A 14,131-nucleotide genomic window follows, 5' to 3' on the forward strand; every position below is an offset into this window, starting at 1 on the left:
TTTAAATAAAACACGCCCACATCAAACACATTTGAATTAGGCGGGCTTACGCCGGACGACATGCGTTACGCCGCCGTAACTAAGGGCGCAAGTTCTTTCTGAATACGGAACTTGCACCCAAACTTCTGGTGACGTATCTGAGATACGTTACGCCGGCACATAGATAGACCATTTTATCTGAATCCGACCCCTTGTGTTTTTTTTTTAATCTGCATGTTTTTGGTGTTCCTGCATGCCTTTGTGTGTTACAGCGATTTCTGGTGAACTGGAAGTCAAGAAAAAAAGGATACCTTGTAGGTAGCTGCAGTCTACCTTCTCCACTGCAGTTGGAGAGGAAGTAGAGGAACATGGTTCCTGGGTCACTGGGGAAGCGATACACTTGGATGCTGACGCCCCATGTGACTCGCAGCCATCTTGGGTCAGGCAGATCTTTTTTAAGACCCTGGCTCCCAGGTTTGGCATGCATTTTGTGAGTTGGTAGAGTAGGGACACGTAGCCCACTTGGTAGGGACAAAAATATTGGCAGAAAAATGTTCCTTACAAGGAGGGAAAGTAGGGCACACAACATCTCTGGACATCTGCCTGCTTGGGCACAAGATGGCCAGGCTGCATTCTACTCCTCTCTACAGGCACTATCAGTTTGGCTGAATCCTGTTCTCTACACGATGTTGGAACTGTGAGTGTTCCTGGCTAGGCTGCCTTGCCACCGGGTTGTTTGTGAACTGTCTCTGCATTGTTTTAATACACGTTCGTTCATTGCACTGGGACTAAGTGTATTATTTCCACCATACCAGGCTGCATCCCACCTACAAACTGACCAACTGAGACCCTAAAGCCTCATACTCACGATCAGATTTTGCTTGCGGACAAAGCCATGGAATTTTGCCGAAGGGCGTTGGCCGTGAACTTGTTCTGCATACAATCCGTCATCACACATTTGTTGTCGAAAAATTTTAAAACATGCGATCCCACATTTGTTGTCGGAAATCCAAAAACAATAGTCCGATGGAGCATACAAACGGTCGGATTATCCCACAACATTCTGCCATCACACAATTCCCATAAGGAAATGTGATCGTGTGTACATGCCTTTATAGGAATAAGAATTTGTCAGGTGGTTTAAAGTAGTTGTAAACCCTTACATACCATTTTTACCTACAGGTAAGCCTTTAATAAGGCTTACCTGTAGGTACTGGAAATAGCTCCTAAACCTACACGGTTTAGGAGATATTCACCATATACGCTTGCTTTTTTACCAAAAATATGTAGAAGAATACATATTGGCCTAAACTGATGAAGAAATTTGTTTTTAAAAAACATTTTTGGGGATATTTATTATAGCAAAAAGTAATACATATCGGTCGCTCCTTTTTTTTGTTTATAGCACAAAAAATAAAAACCGCAGAGGTGATCAAACACCACCAAAAGAAAGCTCTATTTGTGGGGAAAAAGACGCAAAAGATGCAATTGTCAGTGAAAGCGACACAGTGCCAAATTGTAAAAAGTGCTCTGGTGCCGATGACACCCAGATCTATCCCTCCACTCCTCAACTCACCCCCTCGATCCTCTCACAGATCTCAAACTTACTGAATGACATATCGGTATGGATGTCACACCACACCACTTCCTCAAACTCAATCTTTCTAAAACTAAGCTTGTTATATTTTCTCCTTCCAACCCCCCCCCCCCCCCCCGCCCCCTCCTCCCATGACTTTACCATTAAGATCGACAACACAACCATTAGTCCCTCCACACATGCCAGGGTGCTCGGTGTAATCCTTGACTCTGACCTCTCCTTCAGCCCCCATATCCAATCACTGTCTAAATCCTGCCGCCTTAACCTCCACAACATCTCCAGAATTCGGACATTCCTGACTAATGACACCACAAAGCAACTTATTCACTCCTTGATTATTTCCCGCCTTGACTACTGCAACTCTCTCCTTAATGGCCAACCCTTGAGCGGGCTATCCCCCCTTCAGTCTATTATGAATTCTGCTGCTAGACTAATACACCTCACTAACCAATCCGCAACTGCTGCTCCTCTCTGCCAATTCCTTTACTGGCTTCCCCTACCCCACATTATAAAATTGAAAATGCTAACCACAACATACAAGGCCATCCACAACATCGCCCCCATGGACTTTACCAACCTCATCTGCAGATATCGCCCAAATTGTCCCCTCTGCTCGTCCCAGGACCTCCTGCTCTCTAGCTCCCTTGTTACCTCCTCCCATGCTCGCCTTCAGGATTTCTCCAGAGCCTCTCCCATCCTCTGGAACTCCCTGCCCCAGTATGTCTGATCAGCCCCTAACCTCACCACCTTTAGGAGATCCCTAAAAACACATTTATTCAGGGAAGCCTATCCCACACCCGCCTAACAACTGTCCCTGAGCCACCCCCATCAAATCATTCTTCACAGCTATTACCTTTTGTACCACCACCCCCTCCCTTTAGAATGTAAGCTCTACGAGCAGGGCCCTCCTGTACCTTCTGTATTGCACTGCACTTGTGCTGTCCCCCCTCTGCATTGTAAAGTGCTGCGTAAACTGTTGGCGCTATATAAATCGTGTATAATAATAATAATAATAGTTATGTGTTTTTTTTTTTGCATGTTTAGGAAACGTGCAGGTGTAAATGCAGCCTAAATCTCATTGTGGGCCCATGTGAACAGAGCACACAGGGGAAGGAGGGTGAAGGGAGTAAGTCACTCCTCCCACCCATTAAGTTTTGTGTGTAAATTTGAGCTTGAGCTACTGAATTCTATTTCACCAGAAATATCAAGAGGGCCTGGTAAACATGGAAAAGCAGTCTAGAGCTACTCCCGTTGTCTGAAAATGTAAATAAGAAATATTAATATACTATACATTAATACCTGACAAAAAATGTGATCCATACAGACTTTAAACAAACACGATACATGCATTCTCTACTGTAATAGTACAATTCAATATGTTTTCCACACTGCACAAAATACAATCTCAAAGAATATCTAAAACCCAAAACAAAAATGTAATGTATTGCGGCTTATCAGTGCCTTAGGAGAAGGCACGCTGTTTTGTAGTCCTAAAACATTTCCTTCCTAGGGTGACAATGCTGCTCATACATACAGTAGGTACATTACAGTGAGTGAGCATTTTCCCCCTAGGACAACGAATGTGGTACCGGCAGGATCAGCAGGTGAAAATAAAAGAAAAAGACATAAAACACGAAAACCAAAACAGCTACAGCATCCAAAGACTGGTAAGCCACAATACATACGATTTTCTTTCTTGTGTTTAGATACTTGTCCCTTATTTTTTAAATCCGAAGTTTGTCAGACAAAGCCAACTGTGAAGCAGGCTGTCACTGCTGTGCTGCCTCTTTAGAATATACACACAGCTCTGGGAACCCCATCATGTTTTAAAAATCTTTTTGTAATGCAAAGACTGTAATATAGCAAAAACACATATAAAAAGGAGTTAAAAAAAACAACATTTATTACAGTTTCTATTAGTAGAATAGCCCTATCATACTTGCCGTTTCCTAAACACTGTAAAATCATTTATTTAATAACCAGTCCCGCCAAACCCAAGTGTTCCAATTGTGATCTGCAATTTTATTATATCCTATTAAAGATGTTGAATTAGCGAGTGATGGATTAGTGGCACAATGTGGCATGCTTTTGTTCTACCGAGAGCGAGTTACTGTAAATCTTTTTTGATGGATTGTTTCATTTGTTTAAACACACTCACCGATTGTCATTAAAAATGCAGTAATTATGGTACATTTCCTTTCTTTCAGCTTCCAGATTTGGATCCACATCAGGTTTCACCACTGACCACACTTCACTATCTACTACAGAAATCACCCACAACAGTGATTCGTCATCTACAACAACTATACTACCCAACACATTGAACCAAACATCATCAACAATACTTGCCTCTGATGTCACAAATTCTACATCTTCACTACCAGTCCCATTGGAATCCAATGCCACTACATTAGCACCGGCTTCATCAGTCACAATTTCCACATCTTCCCTACCAGTTCCATTAGAATCTAATGCCACTACATTAGCACCGGCTTCACCAGTCACAAATTCAACTTCTTCACTACCAGTTCCATTTGAATCCAATGCCACTACATTAGCACCGGCTTCATCAGTCACAAATTCCACATCTTCACTACCAGGCCTCTTAGAATCCAATGCCACTACATTAGCACCAACTTCCTTGGTCACAAATTCCACATCTTCACTACCAGGCCTCTTAGAATCCAATGCCACTACATTAGCACCGGCTTCATCAGTCACTCATTCCACATCTTCCCTACCAGTCCCATTAGAATCCAATGCCACTACTATAGCACCGACTTCATCAGTCACAAATTCCACATCTTCACTACCAGTCCCATTGGAATCCAATGCCACTACATTAGCACCAACTTCATTGGTCACAAATTCCACATCTTCACTACCAGGCCCATTGGAATCCAATGCCACTACATTAGCACCGGCTTCATCAGTCACAAATTCCACATCTTCACTACCAGTCCCATTAGAATCCAATGCCACTACATTAGCACCGGCTTCATCAGTCACAATTTCCACATCTTCCCTACCAGTCCCATTAGAATCTAATGCCACTACATTAGCACCGGCTTCATCAGTCACAAATTCCACTTCTTCACTACCAGTTCCATTTGAATCCAATGCCACTACATTAGCACCGGCTTCCTCAGTCACAAATTCCACATCTTCACTACCAGTCCAATTAGAATCCAATGGCACTACATTAGCACCGGCTTCATCAGTCACAAATTCCACTTCTTCACTACCAGTTCCATTAGAATCCAATGCCACTACATTGGCACCGGCTTCATCAGTCACAAATTCCACATCTTCACTACCAGTCCCATTAGAATCCAATGCCACCACATTAGCACCGGCTTCGTCAGTCACAAATTCCACATCTTCACTAACAGTTCCATTAGAATCCAATGCCACTACATTAGCACCGGCTTCGTCAGTCACAAATTCCACATCTTCACTACCAGTTCCATTAGAATCCAATGCCACTACATTAGCACCGGCTTCATCAAATTCCACATCTTCACTACCAGGCCTCTTAGAATCCAATGCCACTACATTAGCACCAACTTCCTTGGTCACAAATTCCACATCTTCACTACCAGGCCTCTTAGAATCCAATGCCACTACATTAACACCGGCTTCATCAGTCACTCTTTCCACATCTTCCCTACCAGTCCCATTACAATCCAATGCCACTACATTAGCACCGGCCTCATCAATCACAAATTCCACATCTTCACTACCAGTCCCATTAGAATCCAATGCCACTACATTAGCACCGGCTTCATCAGTCACAATTTCCACATCTTCCCTACCAGTCCCATTAGAATCCAATGTCACTACATTAGCACCAGCTTCATCAGTCACAATTTCCACATCTTCACTACCAGTTCCATTAGAATCCAATGCCACTACATTAGCACCAGCTTCACCAGTCACAAATGCAACTTCTTCATTACCAGTCCCATTACAATCCAATGCCACTACATTAGCACCGGCTTCATCAGTCACAAATGCAACTTCTTCATTACCAGTCCCATTACAATCCAATGCCACTACATTAGCACCGGCTTCATCAGTCACAAATGCAACTTCTTCATTACCAGTCCCATTACAATCCAATGCCACTACATTAGCACCGGCTTCATCAGTCACAAATGCAACTTCTTCATTACCAGTCCCATTACAATCCAATGCCACTACATTAGCACCGGCTTCATCCGTCACAAATGCAACTTCTTCATTACCAGTCCCATTACAATCCAATGCCACTACATTAGCACCGGCTTCATCAGTCACAAATGCAACTTCTTCATTACCAGTCCCATTACAATCCAATGCCACTACATTAGCACCGGCTTCATCAGTCACAAATGCAACTTCTTCATTACCAGTCCCATTACAATCCAATGCCACTACATTAGCACCGGCTTCATCAGTCACAAATGCAACTCCTTCATTACCAGTCCCATTACAATCCAATGCCACTACATTAGCACCGGCTTCATCAGTCACAAATGCAACTTCTTCATTACCAGTCCCATTACAATCCAATGCCACTACATTAGCAACAGCTTCATCAGTCACAAATGCAACTTCTTCATTACCAGTCCCATTACAATCCAATGCCACTACATTAGCAACAGCTTCATCAGTCACAAATGCAACTTCTTCATTACCAGTCCCATTACAATCCAATGCCACTACATTAGCACCGGCTTCATCAGTCACAAATGCAACTTCTTCATTACCAGTCCCATTACAATCCAATGCCACTACATTAGCACCGGCTTCATCAGTCACAAATTCTACATCTTCACTACCAGTCTCATTAGAATCCAATGTCACTACATTAGCACAGGCTTCATCGGTCACAAATTCCACATCTTCACTACCAGTCCCAGTAGAATCAATTGCCACTACATTAGCACCGGCTTCATCGGTCACAAATTCCACATCTTCACTACCAGTCCCATTAGAATCCAATGCCACTACATTAGCACCGGCATCCTCAGTCACAAATGCAACTTCTTCATTACCAGTCCCATTACAATCCAATGCCACTACATTAGCACCGGCTTCATCAGTCACAAATGCAACTCCTTCATTACCAGTCCCATTACAATCCAATGCCACTACATTAGCACCGGCTTCATCAGTCACAAATGCAACTTCTTCATTACCAGTCCCATTACAATCCAATGCCACTACATTAGCAACAGCTTCATCAGTCACAAATGCAACTTCTTCATTACCAGTCCCATTACAATCCAATGCCACTACATTAGCACCGGCTTCATCAGTCACAAATGCAACTTCTTCATTACCAGTCCCATTACAATCCAATGCCACTACATTAGCACCGGCTTCATCAGTCACAAATGCAACTTCTTCATTACCAGTCCCATTACAATCCAATGCCACTACATTAGCACCGGCTTCATCAGTCACAAATGCAACTTCTTCATTACCAGTCCCATTACAATCCAATGCCACTACATTAGCACCGGCTTCATCAGTCACAAATGCAACTCCTTCATTACCAGTCCCATTACAATCCAATGCCACTACATTAGCACCGGCTTCATCAGTCACAAATGCAACTTCTTCATTACCAGTCCCATTACAATCCAATGCCACTACATTAGCACCGGCTTCATCAGTCACAAATTCTACATCTTCACTACCAGTCTCATTAGAATCCAATGTCACTACATTAGCACCGGCTTCATCGGTCACAAATTCCACATCTTCACTACCAGTCCCAGTAGAATCCAATGCCACTACGTTAGCACCAACTTCATTGGTCACAAATTCTACTTCTTCATTACCAGTCCCACTAGATTCCAATGCCACTACATTAGCACCATCTTCATCAGTCACAAATTCAACTTCTTCATTACCAGTCCCATTAGAATCTAATGGCACTACATTAGCACCGGCTTCATCAGTCACAAATTCCACATCTTCACTACCAGTCCCAGTAGAATCCAATGCCACTACGTTAGCACCAACTTCATTGGTCACAAATTCTACATCTTCATTACCAGTCCCACTAGAATCCAATGCCACTACATTAGCACCATCTTCATCAGTCACAAATTCAACTTCTTCATTACCAGTCCCATTAGAATCTAATGGCACTACATTAGCACCAACTCCATTGGTCACAAATTCCACATCTTCACTACCAGTTCCAGTAGAATCCAATGCCACTACGTTAGCACCAACTTCATTGGTCACAAATTCTACATCTTCACTACCAGTCCCAGTAGAATCCAATGCCACTACGTTAGCACCAACTTCATTGGTCACAAATTCTACATCTTCATTTCCAGTCCCACTAGAATCTAATGGCACTACATTAGCACCAACTTCATTGGCCACAAATCCCACATCTTTACTACCAGTCTCGTTACCAGTCTCGTTACAATCCAATGCCACTACATTAGCACCGGCTTCCTCAGACACCAATTCTACATCTTCACTACCAGTCCCACTAGAATCAAATGCCACTACATTATCACCGGTTTCATCAGTCTCAAATGCTACCGCTTCTCTACCAATCTCATTAGACACCAATGCAACTACATTAGCACCAGCCACAGCATCCTCACTTGCACAGTCAGTCTCCACTACCATCAACACATACAGCACAAACACCATACAAATAACCACTGCCATACCTATTGCCACTGTGCCTTTGGAATTTAAGATTGTCAATAAAGTTTTTGATAATGAACTGCAGAACCAATCATCTAGCAAATACATCGATCTGAAGAAACAGGTTGAGGATGAGGTAAGGATACTTGATATCATTTTATTTTTTATTTATTACTGGACATCAAAATCTTTAGCCCAAAAGCAGAGTTACTTTTTAAAAGTTGCGTTTTTCCGCAACCAGATTTTTTTTTTATACACCTGTAATGATGAGTAGTATAAAATCTAACATGAAATATCAGTATAGGTTGCAGATAGTGATGATTGAATAAGGAGAATTGCTGACTGCTTAATTTTTTTTATTTGTCTGAATAATTTGTGCATTCTTTTTTATTAATTTTTTCATCTAAAAAAATTGAGTATTTCGTGAAACTGCACAACTACCATTTATGTGTAGTGCTACCTCCGAAGGAGCCGCTGATTGTTGTTGGGATTGGCATATTAAGTTACCTCAGTGTTGTCTAGGGGTGTATTTGATGAGAAGAGTAGTGAGCGAATGTCCAGTCAATGAATAAAGGTTTTCAAATGCTTTATTTCCAGGCCCAACATGGCCAACATCAACATCAAATGAGGAGAAAAGGTTGATGAAGCGATAGAGAACTTCGCAGTATCAGGCCTGGATATGAACCGAGCAATCCTGCTCTCAGTAGTATCAATTGCAGTTCGTCGCCACTCTAGCCAGAGTGGGTGAAGTGCCCCCGGGGAGACTCCTCACACGAGCCTGGCAGCCGAAGTGTCACTTTAGATTTGCTGGGAGGAACAGGCCCCTGCCACAGGCCTATTACTTTGAATGAGCTAAATGGACAAATTGAGCAAATCCTCCCAGTAGATTTAAGCATAGGTCACTGAATGACAGCAAAGTGTACCTGTCAGCATTCCGGTCACCAGATCCCCGATGGTTCGTTCAAGCCCTGTTGGACAACCTGACTCCGGGTCAGTGGCGGCTGGTGCTCAAAATTGTTGGGGGGGCACAAAGAAAAAAAAATTGCAGTCTCACTGTGCCCAAACGCAGCCACTGTTACATGCCATCAAACGCAGCCACTGTTACATGCCATCAAACGCAGCCACTGTGCCATTAATTTGCACCACTGTGCCATGCCATCAAATGCAGCCACTGTGCCATCAATTTGCACCACTGTGCCATGCCATCAAATGCAGCCACTGTGCCATCAATTCGCACCACTGTGCCATGCCATTAAACGCAGTCACTGTGCCATGCCATCAAATGCAGTCACTGTGCCATCAATTCGCACCACTGTGCCATGCCATTAAACGCAGTCACTGTGCCATGCCATCAAATGCAGTCACTGTGCCATCAATTTGCACCACTGTGCCATGCCATTAAACGCAGTCACTGTGCCATCCAATGTCACCACTGTGCCATGCCATTAAACGCAGCCACTGTGCCATACATTGTCACCACTGTGCCATGCCATTAAACGCAGTCACTGTGCCATCCATTGTCAACACTGTGCCATGCCATTAAACGCAGCCACTGTGCCATACATTGTCACCACTGTGCCATGCCATTAAACGCAGCCACTGTGCCATCCATTGTCACCACTGTGCCATCCATTGTCACCACTGTGCCATACATTGTCACCACTGTGCCATGCCATTAAACGCAGCCACTGTGCCATACATTGTCACCACTGTGCCATGCCATTAAACGCAGCCACTGTGCCATCCATTGTCACCACTGTGCCATCCATTGTCACCACTGTGCCATGCCATTAAACACAGCCACTGTGCCCTTTAATGGTCGCCGCTGTGCCAATTGTCCCCACTGTGCCCTGTAAATTGCTTTCTTCCCCACCCCCCCCCCCCGCCCGGCACTTACCTTTACTGGTTTTAGGCATCCACGTCCCACGATGTCTTCTCCCGCCCTCGATGACTGACATGTGTCTCAGCCAATCAGGTTACCGGTAGCCAGAACCGGCCAACCTGATTGGCTGAGACGTCTGTCATCTTATTCAAGGGGCGTACAGTCCGTGCGCTCCGAGAATAAGCTTCCGGGACCCGAGGGCTGTATTGGGAAAGCCTATCAGAGCTGTTGGCTCTGATAGGCACTTCCGTACAGCCAACCAGCTGGCGTTATTCAGATGGTCGGACATTGAGCGCCGACCATCTGAATAACAGCTGCAGCGGCGAAAATAACATAGATTCGTGCAATGCATGAATCTATGTTATTTCACTCAGTGGCGGTGAGAGCCAGAGGGGGCGGCGCTCCAGCGCCCTCTATGGACGAACCGCCACTGCTCCGGGTTCTCCTCAAGCCGACCCCCCAATCGAGCGGCACCCAGCCTGGGATGCTTTCAATAGAACTGGGGACCCCCTAAGTCACTGGGACCCCTCTCAGGAACATGGAACTCCGCGTAGAATGCGACCCAGGCCTGGTAGGCTATCGCCGGGGTCCGTTGGATGCGCACACCCTAAAGGTGGATGCCGCACCTGGAACCTGGAACCCGCGAAGGACCAAGGAAAATGCCGTCTGCCCCAGATATACTCCTCCCCAGCATGCTCCACGAGGGAAAACTCCTCTAATTGGCTGCTGGGGAAAAGTGGCTCTGCCAGAACCCCTCTAGCGCCACCTGTCACCCAGGGGTGGAAACGACACCCCTGGAGCGCAGACTGACCTACAGGACAGTTCAGGAATGACAGCAGCCCAAATTTAACAAATTGCGAATGGGAGCAAAATAATTTTCCCATTCCCCACTAACTTTAGCGTAGTGCCCATACTGAAAGTAAGGGGGCGCTACATATGAATAGTGTATTTATTATAAAGATGTCAGCTACAGGAACTAGAACTTCAATGGCATCCCAGTCTTAGTCCGTGCGGTTCAATATTGCGTTGGCACACCTTTTGCAGCTATAACAGCTTCAATTCTTCTGAGAAGGCTGTCCACAAGGTTTAGGAGTGTGTCTATGGGAATGTTTGACCATTCTTCCAGAAGGGCATTTGTGAAGTCAGGCACTGATGTTGGACGAGAAGGCCTGGCTCGCAGTGTCTACTCTAGTGTCACTTTATGTGATGAAAAAAAACGACATTTTCTGTGAAGTAAAAAACTAAGTTTTTGAAACTTCAATTTTCAAAGACGAAGTTGCCTACACACCATCGTTTTTTCACAATGCTCTAGCAAAGCGAGGTTACGTTCACCACGTTTTTCATTGAAGCTCGCTTCATAACTAGCTTCTGGGCATGCGTTGTTTTAAACGTTGTTTTTTACTACACACGGTCAATTTCTGTGAAACAAAAAACGACGTTTTGAAAAACGACACATAAAATTGAAGCATGCTTCAATTTTTTTTTGTCGTTTTTCACAAGACATAAAACAACGTTTTCCCCCACACATGGTCATTTAAATTGACGTTTTTAAAAATGTCGTTTTTTTTCATCACATATTATTCATCCCAAAAATATTCTATCGGGTTGAAGTCAGGAATCTGTGCAGTCCAGTCAAGTTCCTCCACCCCAATCTCACTCATCCACACTATATCAAATCATATGGTGTAGGAATTTTGAGGGGATTTGTGGGAACAGTTTGGTGATGACCCCTTCCTGTAAAAACATGACTGCGCACCAGCGCAGAAAACAAGGGCCCAGATTCAGGTAGAATTGCGCTATATTTGCACGGGCACAGGGCAACGATTTTGCCCTGCGCCCACGCAAATATTTTGCGCTGCCCTCGATTCACGGAGCAGTAGCTCCGTGAATTGCGAGGGCGCACCGGAAAATTGCCGGGCGTAAGCGCGCACAATGTAAATGATCCCGCCGGGGGCGGGAATCATTTAAATTAGGCGCGCTCCCGCTCCGTCGGGAAACTTTCCCGACGTGCATTGCAGCAAATGACGTCGCAAGGACGTCATTTGCTTCAAAGTGAACGTGAATGGCGTCCAGCGCCATTCACGAATCACTTACGCAAACGCCGTGAAATTCAAATTTCACGGCGCGGGAGCGGCGGCTATACTTTAGCATTGGCTGCCCCTGCTATTAGAAAGGGCAGCCTTGCGCTAAAGTTGCCGTACGGAAACTCCGTACCTGACTTGCGCGGGGCCCGCGCAAGTTTGTGAATCAGTTGGTAGTATGCAATTTGCATACTACACGCTGATCACAATGGGAGCGCCCCCTAGCGGCACACGCAAGAATGCAGCCTAAAATCCACGAGGCATAAGAGCCTTATGCCGCGCAGATTTTAGGCTGCAGTCGGTGTAACGAGGTTCCTGAATCAGGAGCACTCGTTACACCGGAGCAAGTAAGCAATTGCGCCGTGTAACTTATGGTTACACGGGCGCAATTGCTCCTTGAATCTGGGCCAAGGTCCATAAAGACATGGATGAGTGAGTTTGGGGTAAAAATTTCTGAATTGCTTTAAAAATTAAGACATGAAATACCAAGCTGAGAAAGATCATGCATTAATCTATTTGTTTTAAATGTATTTTTAATTTAAAATAAAGTGACTTATGTTAACACCTATTATGTGGGCACACCTGTTGCTGACTTGTTTGAATGTGGAAATTATTTGAATAATAATAATGGAAAGAGGAAAAGCAGAAGAGTTTCCAATAGGAATTGCATTTTAACTGTTATTTTGTATGTTAGATACGCTATATTACCAAAAGTATTGGGACGCCTGCCTTCACACGCACATGAACTTTAATAGCATCCCAGTCTTGGTCTGTAAAGTTCAATATTGAGTTGGCCCACCCTATAACAGCTTCAACTCTTCTGGGAAGGCTGTCCACAAGGTTTAGGAATGTTTGACCATTCTTCCAAAAGCGCATTTGTGAGGTCAGACACGGATGTGGATTAGTGTTGCTCACGAATATTCGTATTGCGAATATTCGGCTCGAATATGGCATATTCGAGTATTCGGGAATATCTCGAATTTCGCGGGCAATATTCGCTATTCCGAATATAAAAAAAAAAATTGCGAAATTTCGCTAATGCGAATTTATTGCGAACATTTTGCGAATTTTTTATTTTTTTTTCTGATTGGCTCTGATGCAAAAGAAGGGCGGAGAAAGTATTCGCGAATATTCTAAAAACGAATATTGGTGATATTTTATCGAAATTTCGCTAATGCGAATGCGAAATTGATTGCGAGATTTTGACAACTCTGATTGGCTCTGATGCAAAAAAAAGGGTGGAGAAAGTATTCGCGAATATTCGATTTCCGAATATTCGCAAATACTTTCTCCACCCTTCTTTTGCATCAGAGCCAATCAGAGTTCTCCTACCACAGTTGTCAAAATATTTCACAACATTTTTTTTTTTGATAAAATATTCCGAATATTCGATTTCCGAATATTCGAGAATACTTTCTCCGCCCTTCTTTTGCATCAGAGCCAATCAGAAAAAAAAATAAAAAAATTCGCAAAATGTTCGCAATAAATTTGCATTAGCGAAATTTCGCAATTTTTTTTTTTTAAATATCACGAATATTCGATTTTAGCAAATATTTCACGAATATTCGGCTATATATTCGTGATATATCGCGAAATCGAATATGGCGTATTCCGCTCAACACTAATGTGGATGAGAAGACATGGCTCGCAGTCTCCGCTCTAATTCATCCCAAAGATTTTCTGTCAGGACTCAGGTCAGGCCAGTCAAGTTTTTTCACCCCAAACTCACTCATCCACCTTACTTTGTGTACTGGTGCACAGTCAGGTTGGAACGGAAGGGGCGATCCCCAAACTGTTTCCACAAAGTTGAGAGCATTTAATTGTCCAAAATGTCTTGGTATGCTGATGCCTTAAAATTTCCCTTCACTGGAACTAAGGGGCCAAGCCGATCAACCCCTGAAAGACAACCCCACACCATAATCCCTCCTC

General features: G+C 44.0%; 1 protein-coding gene across 6 annotated transcripts in view; it reads left to right on the forward strand.

Annotated features, from left to right (window-relative positions):
• LOC120931439 (flocculation protein FLO11-like) overlaps nucleotides 1-14,131 on the forward strand; it is an 86,440-nt gene that overhangs the window by 20,071 nt on the left and 52,238 nt on the right. Inside the window, exons 3-5 of one of the 6 annotated variants that reach the window (XM_040342876.1) lie at nucleotides 3,784-7,546; nucleotides 7,979-8,014; nucleotides 8,267-8,375. In XM_040342876.1, coding sequence (XP_040198810.1) covers nucleotides 3,784-7,546; nucleotides 7,979-8,014; nucleotides 8,267-8,375 — 3,908 coding nt within the window. Of the gene's footprint in view, nucleotides 1-3,783; nucleotides 8,376-14,131 lie in introns of all 6 variants that reach the window. The other 5 variants (XM_040342872.1, XM_040342871.1, XM_040342874.1 and 2 more) reach the window with 5 other exon arrangements.

Source organism: Rana temporaria, chromosome 3 (genome assembly GCF_905171775.1).
Source record: "Rana temporaria chromosome 3, aRanTem1.1, whole genome shotgun sequence".
Lineage (NCBI taxonomy): Eukaryota > Metazoa > Chordata > Amphibia > Anura > Ranidae > Rana > Rana temporaria.